The sequence below is a fragment of the Erpetoichthys calabaricus genome, chromosome 17 (genome assembly GCF_900747795.2).
Source record: "Erpetoichthys calabaricus chromosome 17, fErpCal1.3, whole genome shotgun sequence".
NCBI lineage: Eukaryota > Metazoa > Chordata > Cladistia > Polypteriformes > Polypteridae > Erpetoichthys > Erpetoichthys calabaricus.
Genome location: NC_041410.2, coordinates 20,213,023 through 20,229,485, shown reverse-complemented (window position 1 = coordinate 20,229,485; position 16,463 = coordinate 20,213,023). Strand labels below are relative to the sequence as shown.

The following is a 16,463-nucleotide window of genomic DNA, read 5'->3' as shown; positions in this document are numbered from 1 at the left end:
TCATGTTACTTGGATACTTGGACTTTTTTTGTGGTATCCTCACATTAAAAAAGTTGTTTTAAACCTGCTTTGAATATTTGTGGAGCGTGTCCTCTTTATTCACATTCTTTGCCGTGCCTGTTTTTGTTGCCAGATCGGCTGCAGGGGGCTCCATTGTAGCCATGCACATGGAAACTGGTACCCCTTTCTTTGTGCTGCACGGTCTGTGCTGTCTAATGTACAGTATGTCTGCTTACAGTATGGGTTAGATTAAAATAATGTAAACCTAATGAGGATGCTGTTCCTTTCTTATGCCATTGTTTTCTTGCTTTTGTATTCACTTGTATACTTTGACACAGTGTACATAGTGTAGTGCTCTTTTTTTATTTCTATATTGAGAAGAAACAATACTGGAACAACAATATGGGTTATTATTGTTAATGTGTTCGAGGTGAAAATATGAATGTGAGGTGAATTACAGATCAGTATTTGCTTTAATTTCTGTCCTAGTTAATTCCCTAGTTTTTCATCTTGTATTGTGGTTTTTCTTTTGATGCCAACTCCAGTGACTTCAACCAACCCTGCAACTCAGAGCTTTTGTGCGTGTGTTACAGAAACATCTGAGCAGTTCGAATCATCGGAGTTATTTACCCAAGTAATCCTGCTCAACTAAACACAACAAATGTCATTGGGAGATGTAAAAACTGATGTATAAATGGGGAAACCAAGGGTTGGTTTAAAAGCTAAACTTTGTCCATAGCTTCCTCAGAATCGACAATTCAAAGTTGGTAGCCCCCTTCTTCTGTACATTGGAGTAGCATACAGTAGTAAATGTTAGTGACAACAACGATATGAACTGTAGCACTAAACTGGGTGCTCACCTGTATGTAGTAAAGCTCTTCCAAACTTAAATAAAGCTCCGAGCTGCACCCATTGGCTTTGAGATGGCTTCTCTTATCTGGCCACTTTTTCTTTTCTAGAAAATGTTATTTTTTTCGGAGTTCACGAATCCACGAATGTTCTGGCTTGGATTAATTTTACATTGCAAATGTGGTAAGCAAGCCTGCCTTCCATGCCAGTTTGGACTGATCTTTGCATTGGCTGGCATAGAACACCCTCTGGATGAAACTGTGACTGGGATAGCATCATGGAGAGTTGGTGTGTTGTGGTCAGACTGGTCTTGAGGTGTTACTAGTCTGTTGGATCGATTGCCCCACCAAGACTGATTCTGTAGTCCTCCAGTGCACAGTAATTTAGAAGAAAGTGTGTTTTATCAATAACAGTAATTACCCTGTTAAAGCCCACTGGCCACATGTGAACCACATGGTCACTTTCACTTCTGCCTGTTGGACGAGTAACTGCAGAATACCAACACCTCTCTCATACTTTAGCTTTTTAAGAATCCTCCATCTGCTGGTTGCAGTTCAAGTCCACCTCATGTGGTTTGTACTGCATGGCCGTAGGACATCCTGTGATCTGTTGAACTTTTAACCACCTCACCAGCTTGATGAAGTCAAAAGCATGAAGGAGTGTTCCATATGTGCAGACTTCACAAACTTCCCACACCTCCCCTCTTTGAAGTTCATGTAATCCAAGTGGGAGGTTTGGCTCCCATGATTCGTGAGAACATTCAATGTATGAATGGTGGAAGAAAATGAGCTGCGTGTAGTCTTGTTATACTTTTGCCTTGAGTTCCACAGTGCTTTACACATTAAAGTGAATGAAAACGGACTAATCCTGGAAAAACTAAAACAGGCCTCTGGACCCCAAAGCTTAACCTACAAATGAAACGCCAGGCCCACTGTGTTGCAGTAATATTTATTTATTTTTTATTGTACAAAATTAGGTTCTACAAAGGCTGGAAAAACGGGACTGCAGAACGTGACAATGCCTAAATGAGTTTTCTGAAATGGATGACACAAATACACAACTGAAAGAACAGATGTAGACATTTTAGTCAGTTTTTAACTTTTCTAAGGCTTAACAGTGCAGTGCATTAAGAGTGCCATTCAGGTCCAACTGTGGCCAGGAGGAAGCTGCTGCTTCAAACCCACTGCATTGCAGTCTCTACCAGAGGCACAGTTTTATTATTCAGAACAAAGTCTTTAACAACAGGAGAGGCTTTGGAATGTGAACACTAAAAATGAGAGCCCAGAAAGCAGTTGTGGTGGCGGTCAGGAGTGCTCCTGCATTTCACCCTGCACCCCATAAACAACTCCAGCACTAAAGCAAACTGAACAGAACCCTGTGACCTGACAGTGCGATGGTGGCGTATTGCTCGCTAGGCACACGGCACTCGTCTACAGTGCAATTCAATCACAGGCCCTACTTAAGCTGCTTATGGTTTTGTATTTTATTTTTTTGCTTTTTCCATCACTTCAGTTTCCAGCACTCACTTCTTCCCCAGAGGCCTATGAGTGGCAGTTTTAAAAGTACAGATTGTCATGGGCTGATGATGATGATGTTGATTAAAGATCAGCAATTAAGGTTTATCATAAACCGATGGCAACAAGTGCATAATGAATAAGAAGTTTTAGGATACATAAATGAATTGCATCATCTTGGCATTACTGAGCAGATCAAGGAGCCTTACACTGACACCCTTACAAACACAAACTGTAGTTAAAATAAATCTGCTCACTTTATCACTGGAGAGAGGATCAGAAAAGGCCCTTCTGATTTAATGATCCAGTGTGCAGACTCGCTACTGAACTAAGAACAAGGTAGCAGTGCCCAGGTTAGTTAATGATATCTATAACCTGCACTTTGTCCTACAAACGTGGTATTTCATACAAAAAAAAAAACAAACTGCTGAACACGTTTTAAGAAATTTTAATTTGGAGCAATGAAAACCTGAAAAAGAACCAACTGCTTTACTCCAAGTGCATTAGAGAGGTATGTCCATGGTGTCCTGCTCAGTGGGGAAAAAGGCCTTTTCCAAAGCCCACCGTGTCATCCGGTCTTAACTAAGAGCCCAAAGCCAGCCTATGCCCGTTTACCCATTCTTGTGTCTACATGTTGTGGGGCAGTCTTGGTTTGTACCTGCTGTGAGATTTCCTAGACTGGTAAGTAATCTCTTACTTCACCTATTTGTTAAAATGCCCCCAGTGTTTTGGGTCTCAAAAATAAGAAAAGCAGCCACCAGTGGCCTAACCAAAACGGCATATCTGGTGGTATGAGAACACAATACCAGAGCCATCCTATGTACACCAAAATCAAAATATATACGCAAGTAAATGAGCACCACACTGGGCACTTTAAGGCTGGAGTCCCATTCCACGACTCCTACTTAGAGAGCAAGTCACACTTGATGACTGCAGTTGCTGATCCCATCACCCGAGTACGTCATGACATACTTGATTAGAGATTGTGAGGGATTACAAATTAGACAACTCTCTCAAGTTTATGGCACAGTATCGTACTTCCCAAGTACTGCGAGTTACCTCAGCTGGTGCTGTACAAAAAGCTTTCTACGGCACAGTCGGCCACAATCTCAAGCCTTTTTCCATTCTGTTGTGGAGCATCAGACAGACGAGCCTCACTTCTGAGCCGCATCATAGATGGTGTACTTCAGGACGAGCGTTCACTAGTTGTCAGCTCTCACATACACACAAGCCTGTCCACATGATCTGGGGGCAAGTCGGAGACTGGTTGGACTAAGCCAATGGGGATAGCAGAATACAGGACTGTCTTTGTTGCACTAAAATTATATAAAGTCTGTGACTAAAAATCAGGTAATGTGACTTGGCCTTAAGAAGCAAAATCGGCAACGAGTCAACATCCACCCGACGTGTGCTGCTCAAGGCTGACTTGTGACCATGCTATAAAGACGAGCTTTAGCACTCCCAGTCAGTGACTCCCAGACTCGCTCCTGGGGACCCCCTGTGGCTGCAGGTTTTTTTCCAATCAGATTCCTAATCGGTGACAACACCTGATAACGCTGAGCTCATTTAATTCGCTGTTTTTTGTTTTTTTTCTCTCATTTTATCTTTCCAAAAAGTACAGCAGCATGATTTTTACATTTGTAAGACATTTAGAAATATTTTTGCTTTTGCTATAGATTTAAATGCTCAACTCCCTTTTGTTGATTTCATTCTATTTTGCCCTTTCTCTGTCCATTTTTTCCTCCTTCATTGTCATTAATAAGATATAATTACAAATGAGCAGAGCAGACACGCTGGCACACAACACGCAATAATCAAAGGCTGCAACTACTTTAGCATCAGCCCCACTCCGTAGTAAATAATGGATTCATTAAACAATTAGAATATCTGGAAAAGTAGAATGAAAATCAAGATGAAAAAACTGCTTCGTACATTTTAAAATAGTTTTTTTACCAAACTTAGTTTTCTAATTTCTATATTGTTCCCAAAACACAGAACATGGGGGGAATAACAGTTCACCTAATGAGCCCAGGAGTTCAATAAAAAAGACACTGATTGGAACAAAAACCTGCAGCCACAGGGGGTCCCCCAGGCCCGAGTTTGGGAAGCACGGCTCCAAGTGATGTAAATTTGTGTTTTGCTCAAACCTACAAAGCACTCCCTGAATGCGGTCTCCTCACCCTTGTAAGTGGGTAGACCAGCTAAGGCAGCCTGCTATTGTCCTCAGGATACTAACAGCACACCAGGTTGTGTGAATTTTGGAGCAAAATGTCTAAACAGCCAAACCACCCTAACCCTGGGACAAGGCCCATGGCCACTTTGCAGCTCAACATAGAATTGGGATGTTAATACAACTATGCACACAGGTAAAGAAGCTCCAAGTTAATGCTTGGATAGCTCATTGGAGCAAAGATGACAATCGATGAATGGGTAGCAGAGTTGTGAGGAGGGCGATGGGATTTTAAAGGATGATGCTACAGTCTTGCAATGCTGGTTGTTGGTCCTCAGAATTCAATGCATTAGTGAACAGGAGTTGTGTACAAACCGAATGAAAGAACCACGACTACATTAATGGCAAAAGTGGGCAGTGCTGTCGCCTCAAAGGCCAACCAAGTTAAGCTTTGAAATTTGGAAATGTAACATCTGTTAAATGAAACCCAAAAAGATGTTTTGAGTGTGTCACCTCACGAGAGCTGCAGCAGACAACTGTAGGTGAGACCAACACAAGCCAGAGAAGGGCACTTGGCCACTCACTTGGGAACTGACATCTTAAGCTGTTCTTCTACACTGTTCAAGGCAGAGCTGACACCAAAATCATTCACGGCCAAGAAACTTCACACAACAGGTCCTGCTTTGCCTGTGTCTTGTACTAAATACACACTACAGTAACAGCAACGGGGAGCTGAGGGGGCCTGACAAGGGATGGCTATTGTTGAAGCTGCATTGGGACTTGACACAAAAAGCATGTTGGTAATGTGCGTTACATACATTTATTCTGTGCTGGGATGGCTGGATGCTACCTCAGTAACAAAACTTCCATCATTCTTCAGTCAGTCATCTGATTAAGTCGGCACACAAAGACACGACTACAGGCATACCCGGCGTCTGCCCTAAGAGAGATGCAATCCGAGCCAATTAGTGCTCAGCCAGTTTCCAATATGGGCTTTGCTTTTTGTCAGCAACAAGTGTGCAAATCTGAAACCTCTTTTATCCTAAAGAGTGTTAAAAAGGCTTTCAGATTCATGTCATTTTATTAAAACAAAACAAGACCCAAAAAAAATGGTAGCTTCTCAGGTTAAGCTTTCCACATCTTGTAAACCTTAAATATAGAACAGCATGTAAACCAGTTCTCTAAATAATACATGATGCACCGCCACACCGCAGAAAGGGTGCTATGTCAAAGGTGCAACACCATCACATCACAGAAGGGGGCACCGTGTCACAAATATAGCACCCTCACTTGGTGTTGAAGGGGGTGTCACTCTTCATGTGATGGGACTCTTCTGTAGGTGCATGGCTCCCACCACTAGTTCTCGAAACGAATGGCCCCTTAAACGAAATGTGTCAGTATGGTAGTGTTGATTTTCTTTTATAATGCTGCAAAATTAAAAAGAAGGCATTTCTACATGTAAATACATATCTCTATATATAAAACAGCTTAATAACTGAATAAAAAAGACCTGTTTTTTTCTTAAGTAACAATGTTGCTATTACAAGGTGCAAACCCTTTTGAATTTCATTTTTTTTGCTACAAAATACAATAACAGCTCTATGTACCCTAGAATGTTCATCACAAATATAATGCACTGTGCAAACATGTAACAAGGTTTGGCCGACTGCATCAAAATTGTTACCCTTTATGTCCATCAGAGTAAATTAAATTAAAAAAGAAAAGTAGAAACCAAAATGCTTGGGAAATCAGGCACAGACGGCATGTTTCAGTTGTTTTCATTTTCCAGAGATGCGTCAAACAAAACCTGTCCACTTTTACAAAAGGACACATCGCTCTTTTTCCTTCTCTTTTGCCTCCTTCTTCGGTTTACGTTCACTGCTTCCTGATGGCTTCCCTGGACTGTTGGCTGCAGTGGCACTTGGAGCTACTGTGCCTCCTGGTGCTGGCTGCTGTCCCTGTTGCATCTACAGGGGGAAATTAGAGGAAATCATAGTTTGTACAAAGTGTGATCATAATCCACGTTATTAAAGGCATCTGGGGTGAAGAATTAAAAATTTCTCCAATAAACTGCATCATAGAGGCAGATGGAAAAACACATCAATGTCTCAAAGAGACTGAGCAAGGCCTCTGGCGTCAGCATTTCAAATTTCAGTTAAGCACAAAGTGTTATACATGTTTGAATAAATTGTATGCTTAAGCTACACAAGACACTGTGTAATAAAACTCTGTGCTGAAACCAACAACATTGTGATGATCATGGAATAATGGCCAAAAATCATGCACAGGGTAATGTTAGTTTTCTTGTGAGGGACTCCTTGGGAGGAAACTGGTGCCACTTTGACAAAGACCACCTTAAAGATCTGCAAGGCTACTGAATGGACAGTGTGGTGTCACACTTGGGTCACAGAACTGCGCAGAAACACAGGAGATTGTAGAGACAGGAACTTTATTCAAATACTTCAAACAAACATGTCTGTCTCAGAAGTAAAACAAGCTCAGTATGTAGTTCTCGATTAAAGAATAGACAAACATCATAGGGGAGCACAACGGGAGCGGGACCTGCAACAGGAGCAGAGGATGCCTGGGGGAGACAGAAACAAAGCAATCAGCCAAAAGGACAGGTGGTGTTCAGGCTCTTAAGTACAGTAATCCCTCGCTATATTGCACTTCCAACTTTCACGGCTTCACTCTATCGCGGATTTTATATGTGAGCATATTTAAATATCGCAGATTTTTCGGTGGTTCGTGGGTTTCAGTGGACAATGGGTCTTTTAATTTCTGGTACATGCTTCCTCAGTTGGTTTGCCCAGTTGATTTCATACAAGGGACGCTATTGGCAGATGGCTGAGAAGCTACCCAACCACAGCGCGTATTGCGTATTAAATAAAACTCCTCAAATATATTGTGAGCACGGGGGCTGTTCGTACCCCTAGAGGATACGGCCGCTCCTCAAAAAATGCTGAAAGACTACCTTCACATTGCTCCCATCCTTGCTGGGCTTACTTGTGGCTGCTTTGTCAAGTGATATGCTTCCCGCATGGTGCTTCGCATGCTTAAAAGCCCAAACAGCACCTATTGATTTTTGATTGTTTGCTTTTCTCTGTCTCTCTCTTGCTCTGACGTTCTCTGCTCCTGACGGAGGGGGTGTGAGCAGGGTGGCTGTTCGCACCCCTAGAGGATACGGACGCTCGTCTAAAAAAATGCTGAAAAACTACCTTCACATTGCTCCCTTCCTTGCAGCTGCTTTGTCAAGTGACATACTTCCCGCACGGTGCTTCGCATACTTAAAAGCTCGAACGGCACGTATCGGTTTTTGATTGTTTGCTTTTTTCTATCTCTCTCTCTCTGTGATGTTCTCTGCTCCTGACGCGCACTCCTTTGAAGCAGAAGATATGTTTGCATTCTTTTAATTGTGAGACGGAACTGTCATCTCTGTCTTGTCATGGAGCACAGTTTAAACTTTTGAAAAAGAGACAAATGTTTGTTTGCAGTGTTTGAATAAAGTTCCTGTCTCTCTACAACCTCCTGTGTTTCTGTGCAAATCTGTGACCCAAGCATGACAATATAAAAATAACCATATAAACATATGGTTTCTACTTCGCAGATTTTCACCTTTCGCCGGGGGTTCTGGAACGCAACCCCCGCGATTCAGGAGGGATTACTGTAAACAGAGCTGCCGCAAGTAAGGGAGCAACATGAAGGTAGTCTATCAGCGTTTTTAAGAGGTTTTTTTTTTTTAGGAGCATCCGCGTCTTCTAGGGGTGCAATCAGCTGCTCACAGTGGATAAAGGAGATGCAAATGAAACTTTGAATTAAAAAATAATAATCATTATATATGCTTGAGGAAACAAAATGGATGCCCACACTCCATAGGGAAAATTATGGAGAGGATATCTCTTCCCAATTTCATGGTAGTGCCAGTTATGGGGATTATGGCGATAATCCCTTGTACAGAAAAAATCTTCATCAGAATACTGTGAAATTACTCTGTGCTTTGGAATGGGCAAGTCAAAATCCTGATCCTAACCCAGCTGAAATGTTATGGAAGTACTTGCAACAAGTGATCATGAAAATATCGAATACTTGAAGCAGGTCTATTAACAAAAAACAAAAAAAAAATGTAGTCTCTAGCCTGACATGTGGGACTGTTCAAAAGAACCTGAAATATTTTGTTGAAGTCAGTGCTGCAAAACAAAAGGTTTTGCCTGTTATGAATCCAGTCAGTCTTTTTAATAATGCCAGTGAATATTAGATATTGTATGATCGCACCATGAAAACAAAAAAAAAAAAAGTATGTGTTGTTTAATTAATCTTTTTTCTATTAGGACACAGATGAAGGTCATACCACACATTTAGCTAAGTTCCGTTTAATAGCCTATGATGGTGTGATAAAAGGGTCCTTGGCACTGGGAGCAAATAAATAAAATAAAATAAAATAAAAATGGTGCGGCTCAGGCTCCATGGGTGTAGGAGCTGATCATACTTGCATGAGAGCACTGTTGGTTACAGTTGTCTCAATGACTTTCCACGGGACAGGATTAGAATGCCACACCCAGGGAGGTACGGGTGAGAGAGCCTGAGCAAGGAAAGAGATAGAAGAAAGAAATTTGTGAAAGGAGTAGAAAATAAGACAGAATTAGGGACAGCACAATGGTTCGCAGGCATCTGGCCATTAGTGACCCAGTGAGGAAGTATGTAATTGGCATTTCAGGGATGGATCATGCGATGCCAATCAGTTTGGAGGTAGCAGGGCAAATCGGGAAGTTCCTCCGATGGATCCGACAGATGCCAGGAAAGTGTGGAAGAAAACTGGAGGGCTGGCAGGACATGTTACAGTCGACGCTGGAGGAGTCAGTTGGTAAAAGAGCTGGATGGTGTCTCTGCTGGGGGAGATGGAGAGTGGAAGACGTGCTGGGCATGGGGGGTGGGTGGGGGGAGAGAAAAAATGGAACCCAATATCTTCATGGCTTTATTTTTTTTTTTATTCATGGATTTATTTATTAATTGATTCTTAATTAAAATGAATGAGCACTTGTATTTTATGTATTTATTAGATTACTAGCTAATACCTGCGGCTTTGCTCACAAAGATCTCTTTTAATAAATTGGAGGATATAAAAATATGGACACAATTTTATTTCGGTTTTTGATAATGTACCAAGTGTGCACTGTATACAAAAAATACACAAAAGATGTGAATATGCTGAGCAAAGAACTACAGTACTTCTCTGTATACAGTTAGGTCCATAAATATTTGGACAGAGACAACTTTTTTCTAATTTTGGTTCTGTACATTACCACAATGAATTTTAAATGAAACAACTCCGATGCAGTTGAAGTGCAGACTTTCAGCTTTAATTCAGTGGGGTGAACAAAACGATTGCATAAAAATGTGAGGCAACTAAAGTATTTTTAACACAATCCCTTCATTTCAGGGGCTCAAAAGTAATTGGACAATTGACTCCAAGGCTATTTCATGGGCAGGTGTGGGCAAGTCCGTCGTTATGTCATTATCAATTAAGCAGATAAAAGGCCTGGAGTTGATTTGAGGTGTGGTGCTTGCATGAGGAAGATTTTGCTGTGAACAGACAACATGCGGTCAAAGGAGCTCTCCATGCAGGTGAAAGAAGCCATCCTTAAGCTGCGAAAACAGAAAAAAACATCCGAGAAATTGCTACAATATTACGAGTGGCAAAATCTACAGTATGGTACATCCTGAGAAAGAAAGCAAGCACTGGTGAACTCAGCAACGCAAAAAGACCTGGACGTCCACGGAAGACAACAGTGGTGGATGATCGCAGAATCATTTCCATGGTGAAGAGAAACACCTTCACAATAGCCAACCAAGTGAACAACACTCTCCAGGGGGTCGGCATATCGATATCCAAGTCTACCATAAAGAGAAGACTGCATGAAAGTAAATACAGAGGGTGCACTGCAAGGTGCAAGCCACTCATAAGCCTCAAGAATAGAAAGGCTAGATTGGACTTTGCTAAAGAACATCTAAAAAAGCCAGCACAGTTCTGGAAAAACATTCTTTGGACAGATGAAACCAAGATCAACCTCTACCAGAATAATGGCAAGAAAAAAAGTATGGAGAAGGCGTGGAACAGCTCATTATGCAAAGCATACCACATCATCTGTAAAACACGGTGGAGGCAGTGTGATGGCTTGGGCGTGCATGGCTGCCAGTGGCACTGGGACACTAGTGTTTATTGATGATGTGACACAGGACAGAAGCAGCAGAATGAATTCTGAGGTGTTCAGAGACATACTGTCTGCTCAAATCCAGCTAAATGCAGTCAAATTGATTCATGATACAGATGGACAACGACCCAAAACATATAGCCAAAGCAACCCAGGAGTTTATTAAAGCAAAGAAGTGGAAAATTCTTGAATGGCCAAGTCAGTCACCTGATCTTAACCCAATTGAGCAGGCATTTCACTTGTTGAAGACTAAACTTCAGACAGAAAGGCCCACAAGCAACTGAAAGCTGCTGCAGTAAAGGCCTGGCAGAGCATTAAAAAGGAGGAAACCCAGCATCTGGTGATGTCCATGAGTTCAAGACTTCAGGCTGTCATTGCCAGCAAAGGGTTTTCAACCAAGTATTAGAAATGAACATTTTATTTCCAGTTATCTAATCTGTCCAATTACTTTTGAGCCCCTGAAATGAAGGGATTGTTTTAAAAAAAATGCTTTAGTTGCCTCACATTTTTATGCAATCGTTTTGTTCACCCCACTGAATTAAAGCTGAAAGTCTGCACTTCAACTGCATCGGAGTTGTTTCATTTAAAATTCATTGTGGTAATGTACAGAACTAAAATTAGAAAAAAGTTGTCTCTGTCCAAATATTTATGGACCTAACTGTACAACATTAGATGTAACACCTCTAGGTTTCAGAATGAATGAGGAACAAGGTGAGCTCACTCTTGAGCACCCCACATAAAATTGGCCATGAGAAAAACAATCATCCCTCAAATCCACTCCCACCTCATTTAGAGACTGACCTTGGGATTTATTGATAGTCATTGCAAAATACACTTTAATTGGAAATTGCAGGTGTTTGAATTGAAAAAGAAAGTCAGATAGTGTAAGAGGAATATGCGGTACAAAGACCCTGACCAGAGCTAGTAAAGATACATGCTTCAATAACATTTTTGTGTAAAGCTTTTATTTGCAGTCTTTTGCTACTGCACAGTTTAGGAGGATTAAAATTTCTCAAAAGCGTAACTGTTGCTCCCATCTTCAAAATAAGTTTGTGCAGAGGAATGCCTGGAGGATAGAGAAAGAACTCTGCTGGATAGTCCAGAGCCTCGTCAACCTCTAATACTGAGTCACTTGAGTCATGTCTTCTCATGTGTATTTAGCTTTGCTAAAAGACAGTTATTGACTGTAGCTTTGTCATTTTTAAGCGTTAATATAGCTTATTCCCTTAGCCGACATACAGGTTTAGAAAATACGTTTTCTATACCAGGATAGACCTTGTCCATTAATATCTGTATCGTCTATTATAGTACATAAATTGTCCGTGATCTTTATTTTTCCTTCTTTCTCCTCTATTCTGCTGTCTCCTAATTTCAATAATAGATGTAAAAACTCTTATGCTTTCAAGTCACCCATCAAATGCACTCTCATATTATACATATATATATATATATATATATATATATATATATATATATATATATATATATATATATATATATATATATATATATACACATATATATATATACATATATATATATACATATATATATATATTTTAAGTCCCTGTATTTTTAGCTACATATAGGACAGGTAGTTTCACCCCTTCTAGGTAAGAGTTTCACAAAATCTGTTCTCTCACCTAGACCCTAAAACAAACCTCCATGCCAAATGTAAAAATTCTAGGACTTGGGGTTTAGAAGATCTAGTGATGAATCAGTCAGTGAGTTTTCGCTTTTATATACCGTATATATTTATTGAAGCACTGAACTTTTTGCATTTTAGGAGTTTTTTTTTTTTTTATAAATAAAAATACAACCCACTTTGCACCATACTCTTGGTTAGCTACGGGTCCTCACTGCACTGGCTCATCCCGGTCACGACTATCAGTGGTCATGGGTTCAAGTGTGACAAGAATGCTAGAAGCAACTTTGATCATCAAATGGCTCCTAAAGCTGTAGTTCATGTTGATACAGAGGACCTATAGAAGAGTTAAAAGCATCAGTATCTGACCTGTGCTTGTGCCGCAGCTGCTTGCTCCTGCTCCTGGTAGAACTGAGAAGCTCGCCGGTCTTCTTCTTCTTGCAGTTTCTTAGCCAATTCCAAGTCACTAATTCCTTCTGGAATCTGTTCCCAATTAAGTTCCTGGCTCTGCTGCTCTTGCTGGAGTGAAAGAGCAATCAAATAGTCCTTTGCAAGGACAAAACAAAGAAAAATAAAAGTTATGGATGATTAAAAAAAAAAAAAAAAAAAGACCATTCAGAGGTTTTAGGTAAAATGTTCCAGAAATTGGGCATAATTAGTAAATGGTACCTTAAATAGGTGTTTTCCCCCTCTTCAAACCCTATGAAAGAAAGGGAGTCTGAAAAATAGGCAGTAGAAAGCTGCCGTAATGGACGGAGTGGAAAATGTATTTAAAAAAGGGCTTTCTCTGGCTCATAATTAAATACCTGGGCTACTCTTCAGAACAGGAAGGTAATGTCATCTATCAAAGTACATGCCTTTTGATGGCTATGAACTGATAAAAAGGGGGATAACTGAATGTCAGAACCAATTTGCTGGAGGAGAACACAAAATTAAATGTTCTAATGATTCTGTTCAGCATGCTAATTAATGTTCCCTTACTTACATGAATGCTTATGTAATCGTAGATAATGTGGATGCTTTATTTTAACAGTATTTTGATTTGAAACAATCCACTTTATGCAAGTACATGCATTATTTGACTTCTCAACATGAAAATAGAATCAACCCTTTATCCCATATATAAAAATCTTCATTTTCAAGAACATGCTCATAATAATTCAATCTGTTGTGAACTTAAATCTACTGAAAAACAGCACTATAACTTTAGAAAGAGGAGTTCTGAGCATCACATTGTAAAACTTCAGGTAGGCAGGGTGATATGCTAAGGTGTTGGAAACTAGAGCGCTGGATAGACAGATACATATATTTAACTTTTTACAGAAGCTCAAGAAATATCTTTGAAGAATATGTACGATTGTATCTTCCACTCCCATGTTTGTGTAACAGGCAAAATGCAGTGGGTCCAAGAGGTCTTTCAAAAGAGGACTAGTATAGGAACTGGAACAATACAAGATGTTGTCCAGAACTGCGCGACTTACTGGAGCTTTGGTGAAGGACTGAGCAGGTATCAGAGAATACCATAAAGTTGGTCAGGTCAGCACAGGTCTTGAGTACTCAAGGTCTAAATCCACCCAGTCTTGCAGCTTTTCTTGTATGTAGTCTTATTACTGTCTCCTCACTTGGTCATCAGTTAGGGAGACAGCTTATGCGGATGGTCAGAGCTGAACTCATCACTGGCCATAGCAGTTGAAAGGTAAGAGTAAAATATACGCACAGGAAGATGGTGCAGTAAAGCTAGTGTGGGGGAAATGGCCATAAAAAAATCTGTTCAGGGCATTAGCTTTTTCCACATTTCCTTCTAGCACCAGCTAAGCTGTGGATTGCTCGGGCCCAGTAATTCCATCCAGTCCATTCCAAACATCTTTCATGTTATTCTTAGTGAGTGTGTTTTCTATTTTAGCCCTGTAAATTCCTTCCTTTTACTCAGCTTTTTCCTCAGCACCCTGTATGCCCTTCAGAGTGTCTTTGTCACCAGATATGGGTTTGTTCATTCTCTACCAGCAACTCCTTGAGAAACCTTGAACAAGGTACTTCACCTACATGTCAGCAATTACTGGAAATATGTAAGCAATGCTAATGAAGGCTTGGACTTAAATTCCAATACAGTGCAAAATATGCATTTGTTATACACTCCAGCTTGAATAAATCTAATATTCAAGTTCAAAGCTAATGTTACTGTATTTTATATATCATTACTACTTGAATTTGCTCAAATGCAATTTGTTCATTTGGAAATAACTGTCAAAGTATCTGGTTAAAATATCATTTGACAGCAAGCTATGTTAACCTGTGCAGTAGATTAAGTCACAAATGTCAAATGTGAACAAGACATTTGGATGGGAAAATACAGTACAATTGTATGTTATTAGGAAATGAATATACCCATTTTACAAATATAACCTAGTCACACACTGAGGAATCTTGATGTAAAATGACACATGTTAACTTTATAAAGGAATAAACGAGACAAATCTCATACCTGATCTATCTGGTCTTGTTGACCTTTGTACACTGTCTCAGGATCTGATGGTGGACGCAAGTGAAATTCAGAGTCACAAAAGTTCCCATCTCCATCCACATTGTGTAAACTCTCCCAAACTACTTTTTCCTCTGTCAAAAACCCCTGGTCGGTGACCAGCAGATAAAGCTGTCCCTTAAATAAAAGAAGTGAAAAGGACACTAAGCGTCGTTCTGAGGGATGATTCCCAATTATTCACCATTAAAATCTGTCACTCTACCCACCAGGGCCATGCAAGAGGAAAGAGACCTCTAAAGATGTATGCATATTTTACAACAGTAACCAGTCCAGAGCACACCTGGTTCCTCAAACAATTAAGACAGCTGTAATTAATACAATTCACTGCCCCTTACAATAAATAAGCAAATCAATCAGTTATAATGGCTCTGCTAATTTTATTGAGATTGTACACAATTATAATATAAAGATTTTAGTAGGACTGCACCAGTACCATTTTTGACAGACCATACAAATGCCAAAAAGTTAACAATACAAACCAATACAGAGTAACAATAATTTTATTAAAAAGTAAATAATGAAGGACAATTTCTAACAGAAATAAGAAAATAACTTCTAAAATCTGTGTTTATTTAATTACTTAAGAATGAATATGTTAACTAAAATGTATTAATTAACAGTAACTCATGTAAATCTGGGCTTAAATTTAATATTTGATGGAGGTGACAAGATTCCCTTCCATGTTACAACAACAAGTTATGGGACCATAAATTACATAGTGTGGATTTTTAGGAAGAATGATATAGGATTATAACAGAACACTTAATTTATCTTAACATTTGCATCCACTAAATGTATTTATTGACACTTTCTTTAAAAGTAAATTATGCTTAATCAATGGTATGAAATTAGAATCTAAACATAATATAAATGCCACATAAACCTGTAAGCACAAAACAATATTCAGAAGGCTTTCATTCACAAAAGCTCTTTAAATCTACATAATGTATCATGATTTTTAAAATCAAATTTGCCAAGATGCATCTTCAACAGGAACCTAAGATTCACTGTTGAGAGATTATGGTTGCTTTTCTAATTTCCAGTAACAGTTAATAACATTTACTGAAGAGTAACATTTCATGAAAATTGGCCTCTGCCCAATTCCGGTGAACTCTGACATTGTTGTTTTACACCCAAGTCAATTCACATACATTAGGTGATCAGACATTTTCCTACTGCTCATGTTTTCAAACTCATCCAGAATTAACAACAACACATGACTGACTTAAATTGTTTTGCCACCTCATCCACCAATATATACTCAAGAAACTAGTTATAGTTGCTGATTTTCTCAAAATGTTGTTAATTTGTTTTAGTCCTTTGACCAACATACAGCTTCAACAATGAGGCAATAAAATCTACCAAGCAAACAAAAATTTCTTGGATGCACTTTAACTCAACAAGGTCAAAGTGGAACGAGGCCTAACCAGGTCATCTTTAAAAAGAGTAATTCAATTCAAAACCTATGTCATAGCAAGGCCACATTCATTAGCCTTTTTATGTGCATTCAAAATGCCTTAAATGTCACCAGAGCAGG

General features: G+C 39.6%; 1 protein-coding gene across 3 annotated transcripts in view; it reads right to left on the bottom strand.

The window, feature by feature from the left end:
- Positions 1 to 4,474: 4,474 nt before the first annotated feature.
- mindy2 (MINDY lysine 48 deubiquitinase 2) overlaps positions 4,475 to 16,463 on the bottom strand; it is a 63,421-nt gene continuing 51,432 nt past the window's right edge. Inside the window, exons 7-9 of one of the 3 annotated variants that reach the window (XM_051920366.1) lie at positions 14,870 to 15,043; positions 12,757 to 12,906; positions 4,476 to 6,500 (exon numbers count right to left, since the gene is read on the bottom strand). In XM_051920366.1, coding sequence (XP_051776326.1) covers positions 6,351 to 6,500; positions 12,757 to 12,906; positions 14,870 to 15,043 — 474 coding nt within the window. In that variant the 3' untranslated portion in view covers positions 4,476 to 6,350. Of the gene's footprint in view, positions 6,501 to 12,756; positions 12,934 to 14,869; positions 15,044 to 16,463 lie in introns of all 3 variants that reach the window. The other 2 variants (XM_028822999.2, XM_051920367.1) reach the window with 2 other exon arrangements.